The sequence below is a fragment of the Pteronotus mesoamericanus genome, unplaced genomic scaffold, assembly GCF_021234165.1.
Source record: "Pteronotus mesoamericanus isolate MK-2021 breed Mesoamerican mustached bat unplaced genomic scaffold, CSHL_Meso_final scaffold_1066, whole genome shotgun sequence".
Taxonomy (NCBI): Eukaryota; Metazoa; Chordata; class Mammalia; order Chiroptera; family Mormoopidae; genus Pteronotus; species Pteronotus mesoamericanus.
The window spans coordinates 725835-751685 of NW_026555299.1; the positions used below are offsets into that span (position 1 = coordinate 725835).

Consider the following 25851-nt stretch of genomic DNA (forward strand, 5'->3'; position numbering starts at 1 on the left):
GGCCTGGGTTGTGGGCCAGGTGCCCAGCAGGGGGCGCGTGAGAGGAAATCACACATTGATGTTTCTCACCCTCTCTTCCTCTCTCTCTAAAAATAAATAAATAACATTTTTTAAATTTAAGTTAAAGGTCTTTTATTTTAAAAAATGAGCCTTTTTTTAAGAACATTTCTTTATTCATGTAGTCTTAATTTTTTATACTTTCATATAAGTAACTCTGTTGCCTCACCTGTTCACACTTTCTTTGACATAGATGGTATATAAGGTGATATTTAGCAACAACACAGTATTCCTTGTGGTTTATTGTGCACATGCTTTCCTAGTTGCATTAAGAAATACCTCAGTTGTAGGGTGAGATTACAGAGGTCAGGAGGAGCCAGCCAAATTAGACTGGATCCTACAATTTCTTCAGCTGGGTTTACAGCAACATCAGATTAAGCTTTACCACACCATAGGTACCTAGAAAATTAGTCCTGAGCTTCATTTGCCTAATTATTAAAGCCACCTTGTAGTGACAACTAAATTGAATCTTTTAACTACACATCTAATAATCAGTGTTGTTTGTACCTTATTGCCATAAGTAATCTTTGTTTTTTTAAGATATTATTTATTTATTTTTAGACAGAGGGGAAGGGAAGGAGAAAGAGGGTGAGAAACATCAATGTGTGGTTGCCTCTCACATGCCCCCCGCCACTGGGGACCTGACCCACAACCCAGGCACGTGCCCTGACTGGGAATCAAACTGGCAACCCTTTGGTTTGCAGGCCGGCGCTCAACCCACTGAGCAACACCAGCCAGGGCTGGTTTCATGTTTTAAATCACAGGTATTTGGTTACTGGTAGAGGAACCCCTTTGGCAGTATATGTATAACACTGGGATTTGGGAGGTGTTAAATGGGGAGCAGCCACTGGTACGGAGGTAAAACCGAACTGTTTGTTCTTCAAACCAGCAACAGTTGAACACTGGGAGGGCGCACACTGGGTTGGCCATTGTGTCTTGAGTGCTGTGTGAAGAGAGTCCTCTGGGATCCTCAGTGACTAGTTTCTCTGTACTTTCTGGAATAGTTGAATCAGAAGAAGAAGACGTATAAGAAGAAAAAAAAGAAGCCACCTCAGACAAGGAGACAGCGAAATGAACAGTATCAGAAAAATAATTTGATTCAGGAGTTAAAGCCAACAGAAGATGCCCTAGTAAGGAAGCTGTGCTGCCTACGCCCGCTGTCTGGTGAAAGAGCCTTCTGTGGACAGCAGGATGGGGGTGGTTCGGGTTCACTCGAAACCAGAAAGGGAATTGGGGGGCATCTTTCGATCTTGAGCTCAGGGCTCGTTCACGGGTCCGCTGGACGTCTCTGAGCAGCTCTCAGCCTTGGCCCACTGATCTTCTATGCTCTGGAATAGCAAGCCTGGGTTTTGAGCAAGTCTGGATTTCCAGAGGGAAGCGGTGGAACGGGCTGGACAAGCAGTGGCTGGAGCTAGTCCAGGGTTGCTGGGTGCTGAGGGGTCAGGCCTGGTCCAGGCTCAAGAGGCCTGGATAGCTCCTTTCTAGGCTCCCTCCTAGCAGCCGCACCCCCATCGTACCCTGTGGTTTCTAACGCTGAAATTGCTTTCAGGGGTGGGAGTTTAATGTTGGGTGAATTGGGTCCATTATGAGTAAACTAATTACAATGGATCAATTGAAAACCATTCTCTCTGCTCTCAATCTTTAGGAAAGGGCAGGATTTGCTTCTAGGGGGCAAAAGCAGTCTACCTTTTTCAAAAATTCAGAGAATACCAGTTCTTCAACAATAAAAAATGAAGAACCAAGGCTGAATGAGGTAATGTATTTGCTTGGCTGTTTAAACACACTCATGGAAAATTCATTAAAACTTTTTTGTAACATATTTAAAGTATACAGTGTGATGATTTGATATGTGTATACATTATAAAAGGATTCCCACCACTGGGTTAATTAACATATCGCTCATCTCACATAGGTACCTTTTTTTCTTTTGGTGAGAACACCTTCAGTTCTGCTCATAGTAAATCTCAATTATGCAATACAGTACTATTAGCTGCAGTCAGCATGTTATACATTAGGTCCTCAGGCCTTGGCTTATAACTGACAGTTTGTACTCTTCTGCCTTCCTCCCCCTTTTTGCCCCACCTCCCAGCCCCTGGCAATCACGATTCTACTCTCTGTTTCGATGAGTTTGACTTTTTTAGGTTCCACATTATAAGTGATACCATGTAGTATTTGTCTTTCTATGTCTGATTTATTTCACTTAATATAACGTCCTCCAAGTTTATCTATGTTGTCGTGGATGACAGAATTTCCTTCTTTTTTTATGGCTAAATAACATATTGTTTGCAAATACTTTCTCCCGTTCAGTAGGTTGCCTTTTCATTTTGTTGTTGATTTTCTTTGCTGCGCAGAAGCATTTTAGTTTGATGTAGTCTGACTTGTTTATCTTTTGTTGCCTCTGCTTTTTGTGTCAAATCAAAAAAAAATCATTGCCAGGAGCTATGTCAAGGAGTTTTATAGTTTCAAGTTTTAAATATAGGTTTTTCATCCATTTTGAGTTGAATTTTGTGAATGATATAAGGTAGGGGCACAGTTTCATTCTTTTGCATGTGGGTATCTCGTTTTTCCAATATCATTTACTGAAGAAACTATCTTTTCCTCATTGCATACTCTTGGCTTCTTTGTTGAAAGTTGAATGGCCATTCATGCATGAGTTTAACCCTCGGCTCCATGTTCGGTTCATCCTTGACCCTCCATCACACAGGTTCTCCGATTTTTCCAATCAGCATGCCTCTCCCACGGGGGGAAGAACACACTAGCCCTCTATGCCACCCTTACCTGTCAGTGCCGCTGTGAGCGAGGGTCCACTAAAATGGGTGGCAAGACTGGCTCTGCTTTGAATTAGATACTGCGGAAGCCTGACATCAAATATCGGTGATTCATGATTTTATACCCAGAACATAAGAGCAGGCTGCTTTACCATCCACCCATCCATTTATGGAACAGATAGTATTGTGCAACTACTATATGCCAGGCCCTCCACTGGATGTTGGGACTGCGACGTCGGACAACACACCATCCCTGCCTCAGGGACCTCAGAGCCTGGGCTGGGGATTTCAACTCGCAAACAGCAAAGGACATAACAGAATTGGATGCAGGGAATGCAGAGGAGAAGCACCTAATCAACTTTTAGTACTTTGGAGTTTTGCGGCTATAAAATCCTTGATTCTTTTATGTATAAAAATAGGTCTTGGTACAGCAGCTATAAAATCCTTGATTCTTTTATGTATAAAAATAGGTCTTGGTACAACAGTAGCTAATTCTTAGTGGAGAGGCGGTAAAATTGGCCCCCCTCAGGCGGAAGGCCACCCTGTGGATAACTGTGATATAACGAGGCCCCACTGCGTCAACTGAGGAACGCTCACACAGCACAGCCATCTCTGTCCGGTATCGCGGGACATTGGTGCCTGGTCTAATAGTGACCCGGACACAAGCTTTGAGGTCTGTCTTGAGTTAAAATGCCACCCCTACTATGTAATTTTCCATGAGCTACTTAGCCACCTCGGGACTGTGTTTCTGCATCTAAAATACTGGGGAAATAATATCAACATCATAAGGTTGGTAGACATTCAGTAAATATTAGTTTCCTTCTTTTCTTTGAATTATTATTTATTTGTGTTATGCCTCTCTTTTTGTGGTAGAGTATCATAATGAGTAAAAATACTCAAATAATGTATATTCTATATAATCACACTTGTCCAAGTGGAAATTTTAATGAGACTGTGTTCATTTATTTTAGTCACAGTTAAATGGAAGAGACAAAGGCGTCTTCCTGGACCCATCAGAAGCAACCGCCTTGATTCTGACTAAGAATAAAGAAAGACTGCAGGTATTTCACATTCTGAGAAATACACACACACACACACACAGTGATTTACTTTATTTGTGGGGGGAGGGCGGGCTTGGGATTAGAAGCAGCAGCAGGAGAGCCTGGGCGGGGCCCGCTCTGCGGAGACGCGCGGGCGGCGCCGAGGGAAGCCAGCCCGAGCCCGGAGGGGCTGCTGCCCGCTCACCGGGAGGTCGGAGAAGAGGGGCCTGGAGACACGGTCAGGAGCCCTCCTGCCGCTGCTCCCCTGGTTGCCAGCCCCGTGGCGGCCCCAGAGTTGTTTTTTAAAGTACACGCCAGAGAGAAAGGTGCAGGCACACTGAGCACGTCCTTTGTTTGGTTTGGAAACTTATTATGTGATTTCGAGGGTGGTGATCCACAGTCCACAGTCTCACCTTCTCAGGTTTGTTCCACTCGGGTGAACACCCAAAGTAACTTGCTCGCTTGGGCCACAAACCGCCTGACCACCCGAGGCACAGCTCGCAAGGAACTGAAGGGTGCGAAAGCCCACCCAGCTGTGAGGTGCCTCATGGGCAGTGGTACAGTGATTGTTCAACACTGAGCTTCGTGTGTGGTTTGCTTTCTTAGAAGAGCAGGTGGGCATGAATTCATATTTATCCCTGTAACATCGCTCTTGCTCCTTGGTACTTGCATATTCTTCCCTTAAAAGGAGGAAATAGAGGTGGACACCCAGCGAGGGAGCTGTTGCTTCAGACAGCGCCGGTGCCTCTGTGGGAGGGTGGAGGCTGCTGCTCCCATGAGTCCGGGCAGAGACGAAAACCCTGCCTCGCGCAGGTGTGGGGGGAAACCATGGTTCTCCCAAGGTGAAGTCCCTGCTGTCTTCTCCAATCTGTTGCTTGAAAATTGTCAGGCTGATGTTCTTCTTTGCCCAGCAGTATCTTATGGCGAAACTACCAGGCACGGGGCCCTTTGAGAACAGTAAGATGTAGTGCGTCCCTCAGGCAATGACCCTCTGCAAAGCGGTGGCAGGTAGTCCACCCACTTGGCATAACAGAAGCTGAAGGGCAACGGAAAGAGAGGTCTAAGTCAAGTCAGATCAGAGAGGGCTTCTCTCCTGGCAGACCAATAAGGGATGAACTTGTCCTCTTTCCTCATTCAGCACGTATTACAAGAAGTCTATGGGGGGCTAAAACCATATCCCACAACGGAAACATGCTAGTTAAGCTGTAACATGTAACTAGGGGTCCAATTAAACCCAATGTACTAGATCAGTGCCACCTAAACCTGTGCCTTTACTTCCTTTTCCTAAAGTTCCTAGTGTCATATTTCTCTAACAGAGATGTAGGCATTTTACTTCCAGACAGCTTATTAAAACACAGTCCCTGAACTTCTCAGAGCAATTAAAATATCGCCCACGGACCGGTGGCACTCTGAGGGACCTGGGCGCATGCTTGACTCACCTCTGCCTTGGAACAACCACTTTGGTATTTGGGGGGGAAAGCAAATACTTCTCACTGACTCCTTGTAAAACCACCCAACTCCTTACTATAGCTTTAGAAATGGCAACATAAAGTGAGCTCAACTTTTATATCTTGTTTGCACAGAGAGAAAAGCCTGGATTTACAGTCTCATGCTCTCCAAAGAGAAGCCCAAACACCAGCCAAGAGCCCGCTCCAGATACGACGCCCAAGTGGCCCAAGAACAGGTTTCTTGCCGCAAAGAGAGGCCGCGCCACGATGGCGGCGTACCCGTCCTTGCACATATACACGTACCCGTAGGGCGCCTGGGCCGTGCCACACGGGCGCTCCCTTGGCATGGTTTGGGTTAGATGCGTTGTGTGATGAGGGGAGTTGTATGGCTGGTAACTACTCTCGTTTGTGGTATAACTGTGTTGTGTGTTCATGTGCACTGACCTTCCACTGTGTGCTCACACTGTGTGCACGTCTTCACGATGCATACCTCAGGAACTAAATTATTTTTCACAAAATGGAGTTTCATTATGATGCATAAGAGAAGCTTTATCAGAAGTCGAACGTGTGCCCATGGAACTACAGCACAGATAGATCTCATTTTAAGCAATAGATACTCTGTAAAATTATGTGCAAATCAATTTTAAAAGACCAAACTCTGTTTTAAACATACTTTGGGAGTGTGCTGTGTTAAAAATGTCTGTGTCCAAGCTTCCCAGGGAGGCGGGGTCAGCCAGGCTGTGGAACCCTGCGCTTGCTCAGGGGAGGTGTTCCCACATACAGAAAACGGCTCATGTATTACCCGGGGTTTAATGTTGCATGTATTGTGTTCAACACGGTTATGTGAGTTTTTAAACCCATTGAGTAAAATTCTTTCCCTCTAACCATTTGTTTCCATTGATTGGGTAACTGCGCAATCTTATGTGAACAGGCACTTTATATCCCTCACCAGCGCCACCTGCTGTCCACAGCCTGTCCTGTCAGCCTGCTAGTCTCCTTATAAGAGGCGTCCCTCCAGGTGGTGCCAGGCCTCCTGTTTGACTACCTTCTTCCTAATGTTCTTCATTATCACATTTAAACTCTTTCAGCCACCTCCGCGACCCAGGTGACTAGTGATTAGAACCATATGGTAATGCAGATTTTATTACAATCCCAGTATGTGTCTTTTTTTTAATTACTAGAGTTCATTTGGAGAACAGTTTTAGATTTACAGATAATTGAGCAGGTAGTACAGAGTTCCCCCGTAACTGCTTGCCTCCCCACCCAACCACCACTCACACAGACTGTGCAAGTCTGGGGGGTTTTTTTGTATTTTTTTCTACTTTGTCCCTTAGATCCCTTCGCCCCCACAATCACCACACTGTTGTCTGTGTCCACGAGTCCTTTTTCCTTTTTGCTCAGTCCCTCCATCCCCTAACCTCCCCTGCTTAGCTGTCACCCTGCTCTCTATCTATGAGTCTGTCTCTCTTTTCCTTGTTAGTTCAGCTTGGTCATTAGGTTCCACATAAGAGTGAAATCATGTGGTACTTGTCTGTCTCTGTCTGGCTTATTTCACTGAGCATAATAATCTCCAGGTCCATCCATACTGTCACAAAGGGTAAAATTTTCTTCTTTTTTACTGCCGAGTAGAACACCGCTGTGTAAATGTCCCGTAGTTGTTTTAGCCACTCATCTATTAATGAACACTTGGGCTGCTTCCGTATCTTGGTGATTGTAAATAATGCTACAGTGAACATAGATGTGCTTATGTTCTTTCAAGTTAGTGTTTTGGGATTCCTTTGGATATATTCCCAGAAGTGGGATCACTGGGTCAAAAGGCAGATCCATTTTTAAATTTTTGAGTTAACTCCACACTGCTTTCTACAGTGGCTGCACCCGTCTACATTCCCACCAAAAGCACAAAAGGGGTCCCCTTTCTCCACATCCTTGCCAGCACTTGTTTGTTGATTTATTGATGATGGCTATTCTGACAGGTGTGAGATATCTCATTGTGGTTTTAATTTGCGTTTCTCTGATGATTAGTGACATTGAGCATCTTTTCATATGTCTATTGGCCATCTGTATGTCCTCTTAGGAGAAGTGTCTATTCGGGTCCTTTGCCCGTTTTTTAATTTAGTTGTTTGTTTCTTTGGTGTTGAGTTTTGTAAGTTCTTTATAAATTTTGGTATTAATCCCTTATCAGATGCATAGGTGAATATGTCCTCCTATTTTTTGCGTTGTCTTCTTATTTTGTTGCTATTTTCCTCTGCTGTGCAAAAACTTTTTAGTTTGATGTAGTCCCATTTGTTTATTTATTTCTTTTGTGTCCCTTGCCTGGGAAGATATATCCGATAAAATATTGCTATGAATGATTTCCAAGGTTTTGCTGCTTATGTTTTCTTCTATGATTTTTATGGTTTCAGGTCTAACATGTAAATTTTTAGTCCACTTTGAATTTATCTTTGTGTGTAGTCTAAGAAGGTGATCTAGTTTCATTTTTCTGCACATATCTGACCAATTTTCCCTACACCATTTATTGAATAAACTATCTTTAGCCCATTGTGTATATGCTTGCTTCCTCTGTTAAATATTACTATAAAGGTGTGGATTTATTTCTGGACTCTATATTCTGTTCCATTGATCTATGTGTCTTTTTTTTATGCCAGTACCATGCTCTGTGTGTGTGTGTGTGTCTGTTTAAGATTTTATTTATTTACTTAGAGAGAGGGGAAGGGAGGAAGAATGAGACATACACCGATAGGTTGCCTCTCACAAGCCCGCAATTGGGGACCTGGCCCACAGCCAGGCACATGACCTGACTGGGAATCAAACCAGTGACCTTTCAGTTTTCAGGCCGGCACTCAGTCCACTGACCCACACGAGCTAGGGCAAGTACCATGCTGTTTTGATTACTATGGCTTTATAGTATAGTTTTATGTTAATTGACATGATCCCTCCAACTTTGTTCTTTCTCAGGATCACTGTTGCTATGCGGGGCCTTTTGTGGTTCCATATAAATTTTTGAAATATTTGTTCTAGTTCTACAAAATATATCATTAGAATCTTGATAGAAATTGCATGGACTCTATAGTATTGCTTTGGGTAGTATGGACATTTTAATGATGTTAATTCTTCCTATCCATGTATACAGTGTGTTCTTCCACTTCTATGTGTCTTCTTCAATTTCTTTCTTCTGTGTCTTATAATTTTCTGTGTGCAGGTCTTTTACGTCCTTGGATAGGTTTATGCCGAGGTGTTTTATGTTTTGAAGCAACTGTGAATTGGACTGCTTTCTTAATTTCCCTTTCTGTTAGTTATTGGCATATAAAAATGAACTGATTTCTGGATATTAATTGTGTGTCCTGCTACTTTACTGAATTCATTTATCAGTTCTAGCATTTTCTTAGTGGAATCTTTGGGGTTCTCTAGCTAGGTACAGTATCATGGCATCTGCAAAGAAAGACAGTTTTACTTCTTCCATTCTTCTTCCAAAGGCCTTCGGACGCCTTTTATTTCTTCTTGTCTGATTGCTCTGGCTAGGGCTTCCAGAACTATGTTAAATGAGTAAGGTGAAAGTGGACATCTCTGTCTTGTTCCTGATCTTAAGGTGAACGCTTGTAGTTTTTGCCCATTGAGTATGATGCTGGCAGTGGGTTTGTCATATGTGGCCTTTATTATGTTTAGGTACGTTCCCTCTAATCCCACTTTGCTGAGAGTTTTTATCATAAATGTATGATGGATTTTATGAAATGCTTTTTCTGCACCTATTGATATTTTCATGTGGTTATTATCCTTAATTTGTTTATGTAGTGAGTCACATTTATTGATTTGTGAATGTTGTACCAACCTTGCATTCCCATAATAAATCCCACTTGATCATGGTGTATGATCTTTTTGATGGATTGCTGTATTCAGTTTGCTAATATTTTGTTGAGGATTTTAGCATCTATGTTCATCAAGGATATTGGCCTATAATTTCCTTTCTCTGTAGTGTCTTTATCAGTTTTGGAATTAGGATAATGCTGGCCTCATAAAATGAGTTTGGGAGACTTTCCTCCTCTTGAATTTTCTGAAATAGTTTGAGAAGGAGAGGTGTTAATTCTTCTTGGAATGTTTGGTAGAATTCACCTGTATAGCCATCCAGTCCAGGGCTTATGTTTGCTGGGAGTTTTTTGTTCGTTTGTTTGTTTGTTTTTAATAGAGAATGAAGTTTTTATTCACTCTCTAAGACAGGAGAAGATCATGGTATGGAGAGACATACCAGCCTTTTTGGGAGTTTTTTGATTACTACTTCAATTTCACTAGATGTAACCTGTCTGTTCAGATTCTCTGATTTTTCCTGATTTAGTTTTGGAAGGTTGTATGTTTCTAGGAACTTACCCATTTCATCCAGGTTGTACAGTTTGTTGGCATATAGTTGTTCATATTTTCTTACAATCCTTTGTATTTCTTTGGTGTCAGTTGTTATTTCTCCTCTTTCATTTCTGATTTTATCTATTTGAGTCCTCTCTCTTTTTTTCTTGATGAGTCTCATTAAAGGTTTGTCAGTCTTGTTTATCTTTTCAAAGAATCAGCTCTTGGATTCATTGATGTTTTGTATCATTTTTTAGACTCTATTTCATTTATTTCTGCTCTGATCTTCATTAATTCCTTCCTTATACTCACTCTGGGCTTTGTTTGTTGTTCTTTTTCAAGACCCTTTAAGTGTAAAGTTAGATTGTTTATTTGAGCTTTTTCTTGTTCTTTGAGATAGGCTTGTAATACTGTGAGTTTCCCTTTTAGGATTGCTTTGCCTGTGTCCCCATATTTTGGATTGCTGTGCGCTCATTTTCATTTGTTTCAAGGTGTCTTTTGATTTCTTCCTTGATCTCGTTGTCGACCCATTCATTGTTTAACAACATGTTATTTAGCTTCCATGTCATTGTGTGTTTTCCAATGTTCTTGTGATTGATTTCTAGTTTCATAGCATTGTGTTCAGAGATGTTTGATTTGATTTCAATCTTCTTAAATTTATTGAGACATAAATTTTAAAAAATAAATAAATTATTTTAAAAGTACAAGTCACAAAACAGTTACACACTGCTGAGGGAAAACTTTGAAAGTTGTTCAGAAATACTTGTTGCTCCAAATGCTTTTGGAGAAAGTTTATTAAAAGCACCCAAGTATGATGATGATTTTGGAATAAAAAAAATCAGAATACATGATCAGATTCTTTTTTAAGTGTTTTTTGAGAGCACGGAGTGTCCTGAGAGATGTGGTTGGGATGCTAAGACATTGAAGGGGCAAAAGGAGAGAATCCTATGTGATCCAGGCATGGCCTCCATGCCCAGCAATTGCCAAGAGGCCACGGCAGCTCAGCTTTACACACGCTCAGATTTGGAAGAAGTGCTATGGCATCTAGAAGCCAATGTGCCTGTTATTTCTCATTTTTGCTTTTGGTAGAAGGCTAAGGGGGTAACTTTGGCCAGAAACTTTAAAATGGAAACTAAGGTAATTAGTTCTGTGTGGACATGATAAATCTCATGCTACAGAAGAAGCAACCTGAAGCATTTTTTAAAATATTTTATTTATTTTTAGAGAGAGGGGAAGGGAGAGAGAAAGAGAAGGAGAGAAACATCAGTGTGAGAGAGAAACATTGATCGGCTAGCCTCTCGAACGCAGCCTGAGCTAGGAATCAAACCGGCGACCTTTGGGTTTGCAGGAGGATAGCCAACCCACGGAGCCACACCAGTTCGGGCGCCTGAAGTAGGTAAATCACTAAGAATGAAACGTGAGAATGGAATCAGGGAAAAGTAGAAGAAAATTGCATCTTAGTTGCATTAGAGGACAAGATCAACAGTCTTTAACAAAGGTGAAGGAGATAAGGGGAAATAATGAATGTACTTTGGGGGAAAAAAAGGAAAATCATTTTTTGTTTTCGACTTTTAAAGAAAACTAAATACACAAGTCAATAATAGAAGTAATTTTTTGAAATTCAAAATGCATTTCAAGTGAACATGTTTTCTTTAGAAGCCATACTTTTTAGAACCCCATAGCCATAACTGAGGTCTTATTACCATCTGCTGACAGCATACCCCTGTCTGTTTTGGGGGAAGTCATAATACCTCTTTAAAGTGGTAGAAACAAGTCTATACAGATAAGGCAATGACAGTAAGTATAGCTTTTAAGAAGCTTTTAATGGAACATTAAATATAGGAACTCTGCATACACATAGAGGGTCCTTGAAAAACAAAAAATCTAGATTTTTTTTCCATTGTCATTTAAAAAGTGCAAGAATTCTGGAGCTCTGATACCTGGCCACTCTGAAACTGCTGCCAGCCGTTGGGTTAGTGGCATTGTCTCCAAATTTGATCCCAGCTCTTGGCAAAAGTGCCATGCAAATGGCTCTGCTTTGCAGAAGTAGAACTGCTAACCCCTAGTTTTCCAGGCCTTTCTCAGACAAGGTAGTTCTGGTTTCATTACCTAGAACAGCAGAGGTGTTTCCAGAACCCAGACACTTGGCATCTTCTGCACAGGATGCCTTTGAAGCTACAAAGCCTGCTCTGCCCTTTACATTCCAAAGACTGACTACATGGCATGGCCATGTTTAGGTGAACAGCCTTCCACCAGTGCCATTTCTGTGCATCTCTTAGTGGAATATTCCTGTGGAGGATAACTCACCTCTGTTCGCGCTTGCTGAGCTCCAGCATCTCTGCCCCCTTTTCCTCGTCTTGTTGCTCCCTGGTAACTGAAAAGCAACTCCGAATGTACTCGCCCCTTTAAGCACACGCCACCTTGGCTCTGTGTCACTGAGCCATGTGGTCTAGGAGAAACAAGCTTCCTTGTGAAATCAGGTTCAGAAAGGCTTTGTTTAATAAGGATCTTAACGGATAAGCTCTAGTGACAAAGTGTATGCCACATGGCCATAGTAATAATAATAAGGGTCAAAGAAGAAGATCCCTAAGAATATAGAAAGAAATGACATCACTTGAAAATCCTGACTTCCTACCAACACACCTACCCTGAGATGTGAGCTGTTCCCACAAATGCACTGATCAAAAAGAATATGTTTGCGATTTAGGACCTGCAGAATGCGGTGATGTGTGAGACTCCATTCCTGCCTCTGAGCTGAAAGCCAAGGTGGAGGAGCCGAGCCGGCTGCTCAGGGTGATCGCAGACGGGCAGCTCAGCGTCTCGGCCAACACGCTGGGCACGTCGCTCTTCCTGCTTCTCGTTCTCTGTCACCGCATGGCCATCAACAATCCCAAGCACCAGGAAAGAAGGCGGCGCTTTTCCTACCCCAGGGTTGCAGGACATAGTCCGGGACTTCATCCTGTCTACCCAACACAACATAACACGGCAACTACACCTGGATTTTTCCAAAAAGCTTTTATTTCTTCAACCCTGTGGAACAAGAAGCTGCCACTGACTAAGGCCCAGTATAGGGGCTGCTTTCTTTTCTACTCTCTCCCCCCACCAAAATAAAAATGGAGGGTTTTTTGTTGTTTCCCCCACCTCCCCCAAAAATAGCCCAGGTGGAGAACAAACACTAGGGTACCTACCGGAACAAACCAATCCGTAAGGCATTTTGCTGGCTTATGCTTTGCTGGTTTCAGTCCCCCTGGGCTGGGTGGTGATGGTGGGTGCATGTGCTTAACGGCTCTGGACCTTCACGTCCTGACCTTGAAAGTGAAGTGACTGTCCAGGTGCAATCATCTCTAAGATCCTTTTATTGTTATGAAATCACATTTATTTGGATACTTCTCTCAACTGCTGGTCATTCATTGCAGTAATGTGCCTGAAACAGCTTCCTGCTTCATCCACCCCTCTCCCGCAGCTCAGTCTTCTCTCGGTCCCTGGTCCTTGGGGAAACAAAGACTCTTGGTTGCTCTAAGTACAGCCCCTCCCCATCCTGCCTCCAACCGAGTTTGGTGCAAGGCCATCTCCCCTCTTAGTCCGCTGACTGGCTGTTCCTAGACTGTTGGACTCGGTGGCCAGAAATCACTCCAGTGAACCCCTTCTCAGCCCATCTCCAGTCACTCCGCTTTCTCGCACTGGGTTCCACTTCCTTCCCCATTCAGCCCAGACTCTGGGGTGCATCATGTCAACCACTCTCTGGCAAGCACCCCAGAGTCCTCACCCTCTGTCCTTGTGCCACATCCACATGGTAGTTCCCCAACTTCAGATCATTTCAACCATCTGGAAGGCCATCTGTCTCCTCTGCGCCTACGCCCAGGCTGCCAGGATGGCTGCAGGAGAACACGCCATCAAGTGGCCCAGGGCCATGGCGCACGTATCTCCTCCAGCCTCGGAAATTTACCCTCTGCGCCTGACACTGAAGCTCCCCGCCCTTCCCCTTCCATGGCGATGCCACACCTTCTCCATTGCCTCACGTGCCCAGCTCCCTCCCTGCTTCCACCTTCCTGCCACTACAACGTGGCTAGGAGGTAATGGTTAAGAAAACTGCGAACAGCCCTGGCTGGTGTGGCTCACTGGATTGAGCTCTGGCCTGCAAACCAGAGGGTCATAGGTTCAATTCCCAGTCAGGGCACATGCCTGGGTTGCAGGCCAGGCCACCAATGGGGGGCACACAGGGGGCAACCACACACTGATGTTTCTCTCCCTTTCTCCCTCCCTTCCCTCCTCTCTAAAAACAAATAATTTTTTAAAAAGAAAAGAAAGAAAGAAAACTGCAAACAAATTGAATTCTCTTTAGTAGGTTTTTTTCTGTACTGCCATGATGTGTCTTGGTGTGGTCTTCTTTGGGTCCATCTTGTTTGAGACTCTCTGTGCTTCCTGGACTTGTATGTCTATTTCCTTCACCAAATTAGGGAAGTTTTCCTTCGTTATTTTTTCAAGTAAGTTCTCAATTTCTTCTTCTTTCTCCTCCCCTGCTGGGCTGCTTGTTCCATTTACCTGTGCCTCCTAGTTGACTGGAACTCTCTCTCTTTACTTTTTTTAATGTAGCTACCAAAAATAATGAAATTATATGTGTGGCTGGAATTCTATTTCTATTGGACAGTACTGTTCTACAATATTCATCTCACGATGAAATTGGTTTCTTGCCTTCTGCAACACCTCTTATCTTAGCTTCCTGAATGCTCCCTGGGCTTCGGGGCCCTCCCTGTAGAGCACCCCCCCGGAAGTCCCCGCCCACCTGCGGTGCCCGTGTGCCATGATGACACAGGGTCGGGCCTCTCCTACATCCCAGACCACGAGATACCCGTCTCCCCTCTGTCCCTACTTAGTTCTCTTCTGCACCACAAAGGCAACATGCCCCAAAAGGAATCATTCCATTATCTTTTCCTTAACTAAACTACAGCCTCCCTCTGCGGTCTCCCTCAGTAAATGGGACCCCCATCGTTACCACTCTCATAACCCCAGCACCGCTAGACTCTCCTTCCCCTGCCCCTCCACAGCCAGGCAGTCACCACATCCTAGTGATTCTATCTCCCAAGTAAATATAAATTTCTCTCCACCCGCTTAGTTCAGGTTATCATTGTTCTCCTAGACTGTTATATCTGGTCTCCCAGCCTCCGGTCTTGAAGATCCTGACCTTTCTCGGATGGAGCAGCCACGGTGATCCCATTACAAGACAAATCTGACCATGGTGGTCCCTTGCAGGGCACCTCCCCTGCAGGACCGTCACCGCTGGCGTGGGCCTGCTGCCCTGACAGCCTCCATCTCTGAATCCGCCCAGTTGCCTATGGATCTGCAACAGTAACTGTCTCTCCCTCTCCCTCTACACCATCTCAGTATTTTGCAAAAACCTGTAATCTTTCAAAACTCAGTTATGTGTCAAGTATAGCAATTAAAAAAAAAAAAAAAAAAAGACCCAGCTCAAATAGCCCACTATCAGAAACTGGTCTTGACGTTGCTTCCCAGGCAGGAGCGAGGCGCCCTCCCTTGGCACGCTGCAGACCTCCCCCTGAGCGCCTGCAACACTTCAGGGCGCAATTTGCTTACTTGTCTGCCTTCCTGAACGAGAATGATTTCAGCTACAGTCCACAGGATGGGGAGCGGGGGGGACTCAAGCAAAATGCAATACTGCTTTGTGTAAACAAGCAGTCCAGGTAGAGGGCAGCTCCAGGACTTGTTCATTTATTCAGCGGCCCATTGGCATCATCAGAGATGCAGGCCTTGTCATCTTCCAGCCAGCCGCATTCAGCACCGGCTTGTCCAGCGCTGTTGGCTGGCTGGCTATGGCAGATGCAGGCAAACCCCGAGACCCACGATGCCCAGTGAAAGAGGACACTTGTCTCTGTGTGTCTTATTTTTCTATAACCTTTTGTTTTGGTAATGTTTGATTTACAGAAAAGTTGCAAAGATAGACTTCTCATATGCCCTCCCTCCGTTTCCATTGCCCCTAATGTTATCATCTTACATCACTGTGGCATATTTGTCAAAACCAAGAAAGCATGAGCACGTTACTATTAACTAACCTCTGGACTTTATTCAGATTTCACCAGTGGGTTTTTAAAAAATATTTTATTTATTTTTAGAGAGGGGGAAAGGGAGGGAGAAAGAGAGGGAGAGAAACAGCAATGTGTGAAAGCAACATCAGTTGGTCACCGCTCACACACACCCCAACCAGGGACTGGTCAGTAACCCAGGCACGTGCCCTGACTGGGAATCAAACAGGCGACCTTCCGCTCCGTGGGATGACACTCCGCCAGCTGAGCCACACCAGTCGGGGCTCACCAGTGTTGTCCTAAGTGTCCTTTTCCTTTTCAAAGATCCGATCCGGAGCATGCATTTCAGTATCATGTCTCCTGAGTCTCCTCTGCTCTGTGACCGTTCCCAGTCTCACTTCTCATAACTGAGATTTTCAAAGAGTACGAATGAAGTATTTTGTAGAATGGTCCTCAGATTGAGTTTGTCTGATGTTTTACCATGATTTGACTGGGGGATGGGGTTTTTTTTTGGAAATATTACTACAGAGAAGTGTATTTCTCCTCATTTGGTCACTTGCTGTCCACAGAACATCACTGGTGATTATGTGTCTCTTTTTAAAGTCAGGGAAACCTTCCCGAAAGCCCTGGAGAGGATTTCTGCCTATGCCTCATTGGCCAGAATCCATTGGCTTTGATATCAAGGTAATAAAAGCCTTATAGAATGGATTTAGAAGAATATCTTTCCTATATTTTTGTGAAAGAATTTTACAAGAGTGCCATTATTATTTTCTAAATATTTACAAGAACTTATAAGTCACAATATTTGGGCCAGAGTTTTTCCTTAGTAGAAAGATTTTGAATCCCTAATTCAATTTAATTTTTGTTATCATCTCATCAGCTTTTCTTTTAAATTGATTTTAGAGGAAGAAAAGAAGGGAGAGAGAAACATGGTTTTGATTTTCCACTTTTTTGTGCATTCATTGGTCCACTCTTGCATGTGCCCTGACTGGGCATCAAAACCACAACCTCGTCCTATCAGGATGACACTCTAATGAACTGAGCTACCAAGCCAGGGCTCATCAGTTTTGCAATTTCTTCTTGAATTGGTTTTGATAATTTGTGCTCGTATAGGAATATGTCCATTTCATCTAAATTTTCTAATTTGTTGACGTAAAGTTGTTTGTAATACATCTTTTTAATCCTTTTTCATTTCTGCAAGATCTAGGTTGATGTCCCCTATTACACCCTAGTTTTGGTAATTTGTCTCTACTTTTTTTTTATAGTCATTCTAGCTAAAGATTTATGTTGGTCATTTTCAAAGAACCAGCTTTTGGTTCCATTGACTTTTCTCTATTGTATCTGTTTATTATTTGACCAATTTTTACTCTGATCTTTATTATTTTCTTCCTTCTACTTACTTTGATTTCCTCTTCTTTTTCTCCATTCCTGATGTGGAACATTATTAGAATTAATATTTGAAGATATAAATTTCCCTTTACACACTGCATCCATAAATTTTACATATTATGTTTTTGTATTCATTCAGTTGAAGATATTTTTTCTAATTTCCTTGGTCATTTCTCTTTTGATCCAAGAATTCTTTAATTTCCAACTATTTGGGTATTTTCTAAATTTCTTCTTATTTCTAATTTAATTTCCTTTTTAAAAATATACATTGTATGATTTCAATTATTTTACATTTATTGAGACTTGTTTTATGGCCTAGACTATTCTACAGAGTGTGTTTCCAAATAAAAAATGAGCTGAAAAATAGGTGTATGATAAAATGTAAGGATGGAATGTGAATATATATATATGAATTTTCTTGTGTTACACAAAGGAACACTGAAACTAATAAAATTGTTTGATTTTTTTAAATCTTTATTATAAAAATAACATAGGTTTATTATAGAAAATTACAAAATCAGTTAAACAAAAATAAGGAAATAAAAGCACAATACCCCATTACCCAGATATGATCATAGTTAACACTTCAGTTTTTAATACTTCATTCTTTCTTTAAAAAAATATTTTTTTCTAAAATGAGATCATATTGTATATACTATTTCATAACCTGATTTAATCAACAGTCCTCACCTTTCATGTTTGTTTTTATTTTGAACTAAGAAAATAGAATATCTATTGAAAGCCTAATATTAATTTTTTTAAGAAAGATATTCTTCCCAGCATAAAAGAAATTTCTTGAATCTACATACTGAAAGATCACAACTTGTCTCAGAAAAATCAAGTAAAAAGAAAACTGCACTAAGACATGCCTTAGTAAAGTTATTGAAATTCATGGTGAAATTAAGACATCTAGGTAAAAATATTTTTTAAATGTTATATGCATGTACTGAAGGACTATATTTTCCATGGCTTTCTCTTGAAAAAGCTATTAGAGAATGAACTTTAGTGAACCAAGAAATGAGAGGAGACAACGACATCAAAAAGACTCACAGAGCCCTGGCCAGCATGGCTCATTTGGCTAGAGTGCCGTCTGGTAAATTAAAAGGTCATGGGTTTGATTCTCGATTATGGCACATACTTAGGTGGCAGGTTCAGTTCCCAGTCAGGGCACCTACAAAAGGAAACCAGTCCATGTTTCTCTCTCACATCAATGTTTCTCTCCCTCTCTCTCCCCTCTTTTCCCTCTCTCTAAAATCAACGAGCATGTCATCAGGTGAGTATAAAAAAATAAAATAAAGGACTCATACAGACTATTACAGCTATTCTATTTTACTCTAGACCTGGGACTGTTTAAAATTTGTTACTTTAAACAATGTATTGTTATAGAATGCAATGAAAATAATATAAGCCTAGCAATGCATAAATTATATTTATAATACTACTTGGGGGAGAAGGAGGAGTAAAGGTGAGAAGCAATGTGACTACGCTGATTACACAAAAAGAAATGAAAAGCTGATCAGTAGTAGAAGTATAAACACATTTAAAGATATAAAGGTAAACACTGTGGAATATAACACGATGGACACTGTATATAAACGCTATGGAATACATGCATACAATTATGAGGAACCTGGAAGGCAGGAAGGTGTTAGAAATATGGAAGGGAAAGAAGTGAATATACATTTATTTCAACATCACTCACAGTAGGGAATCAATAGATACTACATAATAAAGAGAGAATAAGGTATAATATATAAAGTTGTGGTCACAAAAATAACCACTATATCTGAAATAGAAATTATCAAATATACCCATACACACTCCCAAAGCAAGTAGTTCATACAGGAGAAGTTTATTTTTAAAGTATCGACAAAAAGCTATTTTAAAAGTTGTAACTACCTTTTAAAATGTTGTAAAAAATTTTTGTATAATAGTGAAAGTAAGACCAAACATATTTGTCATAGAAAAAAACATAAATGGGCCCTGACCGGCGTGGCTCAGCTGATGGGGCAATGCCCCGCAATGCAAAAGGGCACCCGCTCGATTCCCAGTCAGGGCACATGCTTGGATTATGGGTTCAATAGATACTTCTCTCCCTCTTTTTCTCTCTCGCTCCCCTCTCTCTAAAAATAAATAAGTAAATCTTTTTTTTTTAATAAGGAGCTTAAAAACAATATAAATTGTCTAAATTCATTCTATTAAAAGATTTTCAGAAGGAGGACAATGGTGGAAAGAAGGAGAAGGGACTAAACAAAGAACAAGTATGAATGACCCACGGACATGGACGACAGAGTGGGAATTGACTGTGGGAGAGGGAGGCGGCGGGGGGGGGTGTGGAGGAGGGCAAAGGGGGAAAAATTGAGACAACTGTAACAGAATAAACATGATTTAAAAATTAAAAAATTTTTTAAAAAGAATAAATTAGTGCCTGGAAAAAAAAAAGAAAGGTTTTCAGATTGAATCCCAAACAAAATCCACAATTACATGGCCTATACAAGAGACACACCTAAAACAAAGTAACTAAGAAAGGTTGAAAATGAAAGGTCAGAGGAGCACTAGGCAAATAAAAATAATAATAATAAAATGGTTATTGCCTTAATATCAGATAAGATAGAATTCAAGGCCAAAAGCATTTAACAAGACAAACAGACTAAGAGGGTGCAATAGGCAATGAAGCTACAAATTCTCTATGCCACATAACACTGTATTGACATCCATAAAGAGAAAGCTGCTGGAAATACAAGGGGAATTAGACCAATATATGTTAATATTGGAAATTTTATTTCACCTTTCTTTGATTGAGTGGACAAAAACTAAGTTGAAATGCACACATACACTAAACTCTGAGAAAAGATAATATATGTCCTTTGCAAATGCTCATGAAATGCTCACAAAAATCACTCATATATTAAGCCACAAAGCAAATAAATGTATAAAGTTACAAAAAGTAGAAATAGAAAAGCACAAAGCAATAAAACCAGTAATGAGTAATATTATCTCGAAGGTATTGTAAAAATAAAACTTCCACTGAGAAATTAGAAAGCTCTCTCAAATCATTGGCCAAAGAAGAAATCAAAACCAAATTGCTAACTACTGAACAACATATTAGAATCTACAAACTAAAGCTGTACTCCCATGAAAGTTGATACTTACAGTAAGTTAAATACTTACAGTAATGAACAAGAAACAATAACAATGAATGTCTACAGTAGGCAGACTTTTAAAGGTCCCCCCTAAGATTTCTGTCTTCTGGTTTTATCAAACACTAATCTAAGTATAGCTAGGGGAGGATTTTGTGGATGGAGTTAGGTTACATATCAGCTGTCTTTAAAATGAGATTATCCTGGATTATCCTAGTAGAGAACCAAAGATTAGTAGAAGAAGAGGTCAAAGATATTAGTGAAACTCCATCTGGCTTTAACCACCCCCCCTCTCGAAATGAATCACAGTCTTACAACCACATGGAACTGAACTTGCATTTCACCAGAGGTTGAATGAGCCCAGCAGTAGATTCTCCCCAAGAGCCTTCTGGTAAGAACCCAGTGAGCCAACGCCTTGACTTCAGTGGAACCTGGAGCTGAGAAATCAGCTGAGCCTACTAGACTTCCGACCTACAGGACTGTGGGATAATAAGCGTGCGTTGTTTTAAGCCACTAAGTGGTAATTTATTATGGCAGCAATAGGAAACTTAATACGGCATCTAACTTAAAAAAGTTAGAACAAGAACCACCAAATAAAGTCAAGGAAAGCAGGTGGAAGGAATTAACAGAGTTAGAAGTAGAAAATGATTAGGGGACAAACAGAAAGCCATCAATGCATCTGCAAGCTGGTTAAACTATAATGGATCCTACATAACCTGGCAGGGAGTCCAGAGCGTTTCCTCAATTTCATGAGCCTCTCCTGGGCCAGTGGCCAAGGGCGGGCAAGGCAGTAAAGGACAAAATGCATATTCTTGAACAAGAAAATCCTTTCTTTAACAAGCAAGCTTGGCTCTAAAAATAGCCATCTTTGTAATCTCTCAAACGTAATAAGCTCATGTCATGTAGCTGGGCTGCAGAAGCTTGTTCCCCTCTGCGGTGAAAGTCAGGAGCGTCACTCACTCTCTGCTGCCTCAGGGTCTTCTCTCTGCCTGAGCTGTGTGTGTGGCCTGACCCTGCCAGGCTGACCTGCTTATCCCTCTTCTTTCTACCTTTCCTATCTTCTGCATTAGAACTTCTGCTTTTATCTGCCAGCTAGCTGCAAGACCTTTCATTTGCTCTCATTGATTTTTGTCCAACACTGTACTGACCTTTTTTTGGCAGAGGGAGCAATAAAAGAGTTAAAGTGTTGGCTAACCTCATAAGGAAAAAAAAAGCAAGAATATAAATGCACAAAATAAATAATGACTAATAGGAAGTTAAGCACAGATTCAGCACATATAAAAGGAAGCATGAGGCTACTTTACTTAGCTCCATGTAATTAAATTTGGAAATCAATAATTTTCTACATAAAGTGTCAAGAGAGATGGAAAATTGAAACTAATTGCCTTAAAAGAAATAGGGAAGGTTGTCAAAAAGCACACCCGTCAAACAGCACCAAGCCCAGATAGTTTCACAGGGTTATTCTACCAAACTTTAAGAAAGAGATTAATTACAATGCTACTTAAATTGTTTTAGAGGATTAAAAAAAGAAAAGCTCCTTTTTTCAAAAATCAATAATATTGATACCAAATGGCAGAGTCAGCACAGAAAAAGAAAATAACAACAATCTCACGAGATTTTTCAATTCGTAAATACCATATAACATATTATCAAATCAAATCTAAGAGAATTTTTAAAAGATAACACACCTTAGACTATGCCAGGATTTCTCAACAGCTACACTATTGCTGTGTCCAGACATTGCCAAATGTCTCTGGGGGAGAGAATCACCCCTTGGTTTGGGGATTTTTTGGGGGGGGTACCAAATTACTTTATTTGAAGGAATGGTACAAATGAGAGACATAAGTAGACGATTTGGTACAAGTTATAGGAAAGGTAAAGGTAACTCCAACATGCACATATTGCTTTGGTGACCAGGGAAGAGTGTGTGTGCGCGCGCGCGCGCGCGCGCGCGCTCCCCGCCCATGGCTGTGGGAAGGCAGCCTATGGCTTAGGTCTCTGTACTGTCTTCCAGGACGAGCTTGTCAAAGAGATGTTCTGCCACGCCAGACTCAGGGGCCCCCAACCTGTACAAGCTGGTTACATGGTCACCCAATTCTTTGATGGATTTCGCCTGCTCATCGAGGTAGTGAATCTCAATGAAGGCACACAAATGAGAGTATTTCTTTTCCCCAGTGGCCAGTTTGTGCAAGTCCAGTAGTGACTGATCCACACTTTTTTACAAGGGTAGAGCATGTATCCTCACTGTGTTCCGCCCATTCTCCCCAGCCAACATGGTCCGGTTTCTTGATATCCTGAAGGAAGGTTCGACCACCTCAGTGGTTCTGCAGCTTCATCAGTTTCTCAGCGTGTTCCCTCCCCTTCCTCATGAGATTGGTGAAGAAAATATTGGGCAAAGTTCTTCAAAGCCACATCATCGCGGTCAAAGTGCTAAGACACGGACAGGTAGACGGAGGAAGCGCAGAGCTCCTGGTTGATCTGCCGGTTGATAGCGGCCTCTGAGTCCTGGTGGTACTTCCGGTGCACCTGCGAGGCAGACGTGGTCATCATGATGGGTGGCTAGGGACAGGCGGCTGAGGACAAGTGGTTTCGCTGCTCTGGAGCCGTGGCAGGGGCCTTGGGGCCGTCCGAGGGCACTGTGGGGAGGGGGCAGAAGGGCGGATCTGGGCGGCCAGCCGGGGTGGGGGTCACACACCAGTTCGTTCAAGCGGGAAACCATCGCAACTCTCTGCAAAGACTGTCGAACACTCCCCTCACCTGCATTGTGAACCACTGGCAAGTGACCCACTTCTGCCCAATGATTCATGAGATGTCTGCTAGGGGAGGCATCTGGGAAAAGTTTTCTTTCTCCAAAATGAGAGCCATGGAAAAAGACCCCCTCACCCTCCTTTCTTTGACTACGTTAGTGTTTGGATATGAGGCCAAAAACTGCAGCAGCCACTTTGCCATCAGCCCAAAGAGGAACAAATCCAGGTCTTTGATAACATCCTTGAGTCATGGACTCTCCATTCAGAAGACTGCATGAACTCATGTCTTCCTGTAATGGAAACAAAGATATGCTATATTATTTAAGCCAATGTGAATCATTTACAGAAGAAAATACAATGTTGAGGCCTGGTGAGTCCCAAAGCCCAAGGACTAGAGAAGAGAATAAGAGAGAGGAAGCAGATGTCTCCTGTCTAGGGAGGGGAGAGAAGGGTCAGACAGGAAAGCAGGCACATAGATGAGGGTGTTGGCAGGAAAGATGCAAGATGGCACCTCTGCTGTCCAGTTCATCCTATCACGAGTCCAGGACTCACCTGTTGAAGCCGCATAGACCCAGAGATTTTCACCTGTGTGGTACACTGGAGCTCCTCGGCCTCCCTATTTTATCAGATGGGAAAACAAGCCTGGAGAGGGGCGTGTACCCAAGAGCATAAAGCAAATAAGGATACACTTCTGGGTTCCTGACATCCAGCCAGGCGACCTTCCCGTTTGTACCATCTGTTCCCTGTTTAAAAACCGATAGAGCTCCCTCTGGCCTCGCGATCAAAACTTCCAGGACCTTTCTTTCTCACCTCTTGGACCTCAACCCCAACCCATTCTGCTACACGTTTTCTTTCATTGACATCATGCTTCCATCTGCCTCCACCACTGCTCATGTGGCTTCCCCCAGCCGGGACCTAACAACCAGATAAAGGCTCTCAAATAATACTTGTTGAATGAGAGTGAATGAATGAATGAATTTGCTCCTTAAAACTTTAGTTCAATTCCTACTCCCTCTATGAAGCCCACTCAGATCTAAATCTATTCTCACAGATTTCTCCTTTCCCTGTGCATTGGTGATAAAGTTTGGTCCTCAACAGTTTCATGTGTCTTAGCTTTCTGTCCCTAACTAGATTGTTCATTCTGCACTATTCATGTGATATAAAATGGAGCTCCCAACATTATGTTGGCAGCTGTATTTCTACCTGTATATCTTTGTAGAGTCACTAACCTTTCTGGAGTTGTCTTCTCATCTTTAAAAGCAGAAATGATCCCTTGCTCACTCATTCACAAAGTTGTTGAGAATCAGATGTATGTGAAGCAGAACCGGAAATTACAGTAGGTTCAATAACTGTTGACTGGTTAAAGAAGTGAGAATCAACACTTACTGAAAACCTGCCAAGTTTCAGGCAGAAATTAACTGTCATAGCACCATTATATTTAAGAAATATGATGCCATTTTTGCCTATCCAGTGATCATTAGCTTTTTTTTAATATCAGCACCCCAACTTTTCTGTGGGGGAAATGGTGCCACTCTCCACCATGTATTTTGGGTAGGTTCCCACTGACATAAGCTCCCTTTGAGCTCCAAGGGAGAGCATGTGGTCTATGCCACAGCTAAGCTGCATGTCCTATCCCTCTGATCACAGTGAGTTCCAGGGCCTGTTTGCAACCCAACCCAGCTCCTCAGGATCTTTGTGGGGAACTTTGGGTTGAGGGTAGCTCCACTGCCTGGTCTTAGGACTGTGGGAGCTGCACAAGGCCTCCCTGAGGATTGATCCCATCTGAGAATAAAGCCCATCAAGAAACAGGACTGAGAGATAAAGGAAAGCCTAGTCTATGTCACATCCTTTAAAATCCTGGCGGCAGCCGTGCCTGAAGTCATCTGCTTACATGAATCAATAAATTCCCTCCCCCACCCACCCCAAACAAGTTTGGGTGGGATTTCACATCACTTGCACACATAAAGTCCTAATTAAAACAACAGTTGAGACTAAGGCAGTTTAAAAAGAACATACAAGAGGAAGTAAAGGAGATATATAATCTTATCTGTAGTTAACTGAGGAACATGAAGGACTCGGAGAAAGAATGAGCAGCCTGGACCTGGAAAGAAAGCTGACACCCACTCCCTAGTAAGTCCCAGAGGTTTCCACAGAAATAATTATTCCAACGAATACTTATTGACTATCTACTATGTCCCTGGTACTATTCCAGGCACCAAGAATACAGCAGTCAACAAAAAAAAAAGGGGGAACCCCTGCCTTCTTGGACTTCACATTCTAGTATTAGGGTGGGGAGGGAAACAAATTTAAAAAATTAATTAAATAGTATTTTGGAAGATGTAAAGGCTAGGGGGGGAAATAAAGCAAGGGGGGAGAGAGAATGTCAGAATGCTTTTGAAACTCATCACAATGAACCATTGAAGGAGGTTTATTTATCCCAACTGCAGCACAAACAGGTTAAATGACTCAACCAAAGTTCTCAACTAGCAAGTGCCATAATTAGAATTGGAAAATGGAGGGATAGTTACAGGACCTTTGATCTCATTTAATTCTGGCAACAATATGAAGTAGACATTACTATGCTAATTCAAAGAGGTCTTATGATTTGCCTAAAGTCACACAGTTAATAACTGGTACAAGTGGAATTTGGAGCAGGTCCATCGACTTTAAAGACTATGCTCCTTCCTGCTCTGTAAACTGCCTCCCAATATAACCTAGCACTGTGTTGAGTGTAGGGCAATATTAATTAAAACTGTTTTGTATTTTAATACAGTTTTTAAAAAATCTTTTCCTGTACACAATTTCACTTAATGATCAATAACCCCGAGAGGTAGGTACCAGTGTTACTCTTTGATTTAGATACAAAAACTGAAAACAAAAGAAAATGAATTC

General features: G+C 42.0%; 1 protein-coding gene and 1 pseudogene across 1 annotated transcript in view; one reads left to right on the forward strand and one right to left on the reverse strand.

The window, feature by feature from the left end:
• AGBL2 (AGBL carboxypeptidase 2) overlaps window positions 1–5622 on the forward strand; it is a 33266-nt gene extending 27644 nt beyond the window's left edge. Inside the window, exons 13-16 of the mRNA XM_054586964.1 lie at window positions 1062–1187; window positions 1703–1810; window positions 3797–3886; window positions 5449–5622. Coding sequence (XP_054442939.1) covers window positions 1062–1187; window positions 1703–1810; window positions 3797–3886; window positions 5449–5622 — 498 coding nt within the window. The remainder of the gene's footprint in view (window positions 1–1061; window positions 1188–1702; window positions 1811–3796; window positions 3887–5448) is intronic.
• Window positions 5623–22202: 16580 nt separating this feature from the next.
• Window positions 22203–22816, reverse strand: LOC129081507 (ferritin heavy chain-like; annotated as a pseudogene).
• Window positions 22817–25851: the final 3035 nt, after the last annotated feature.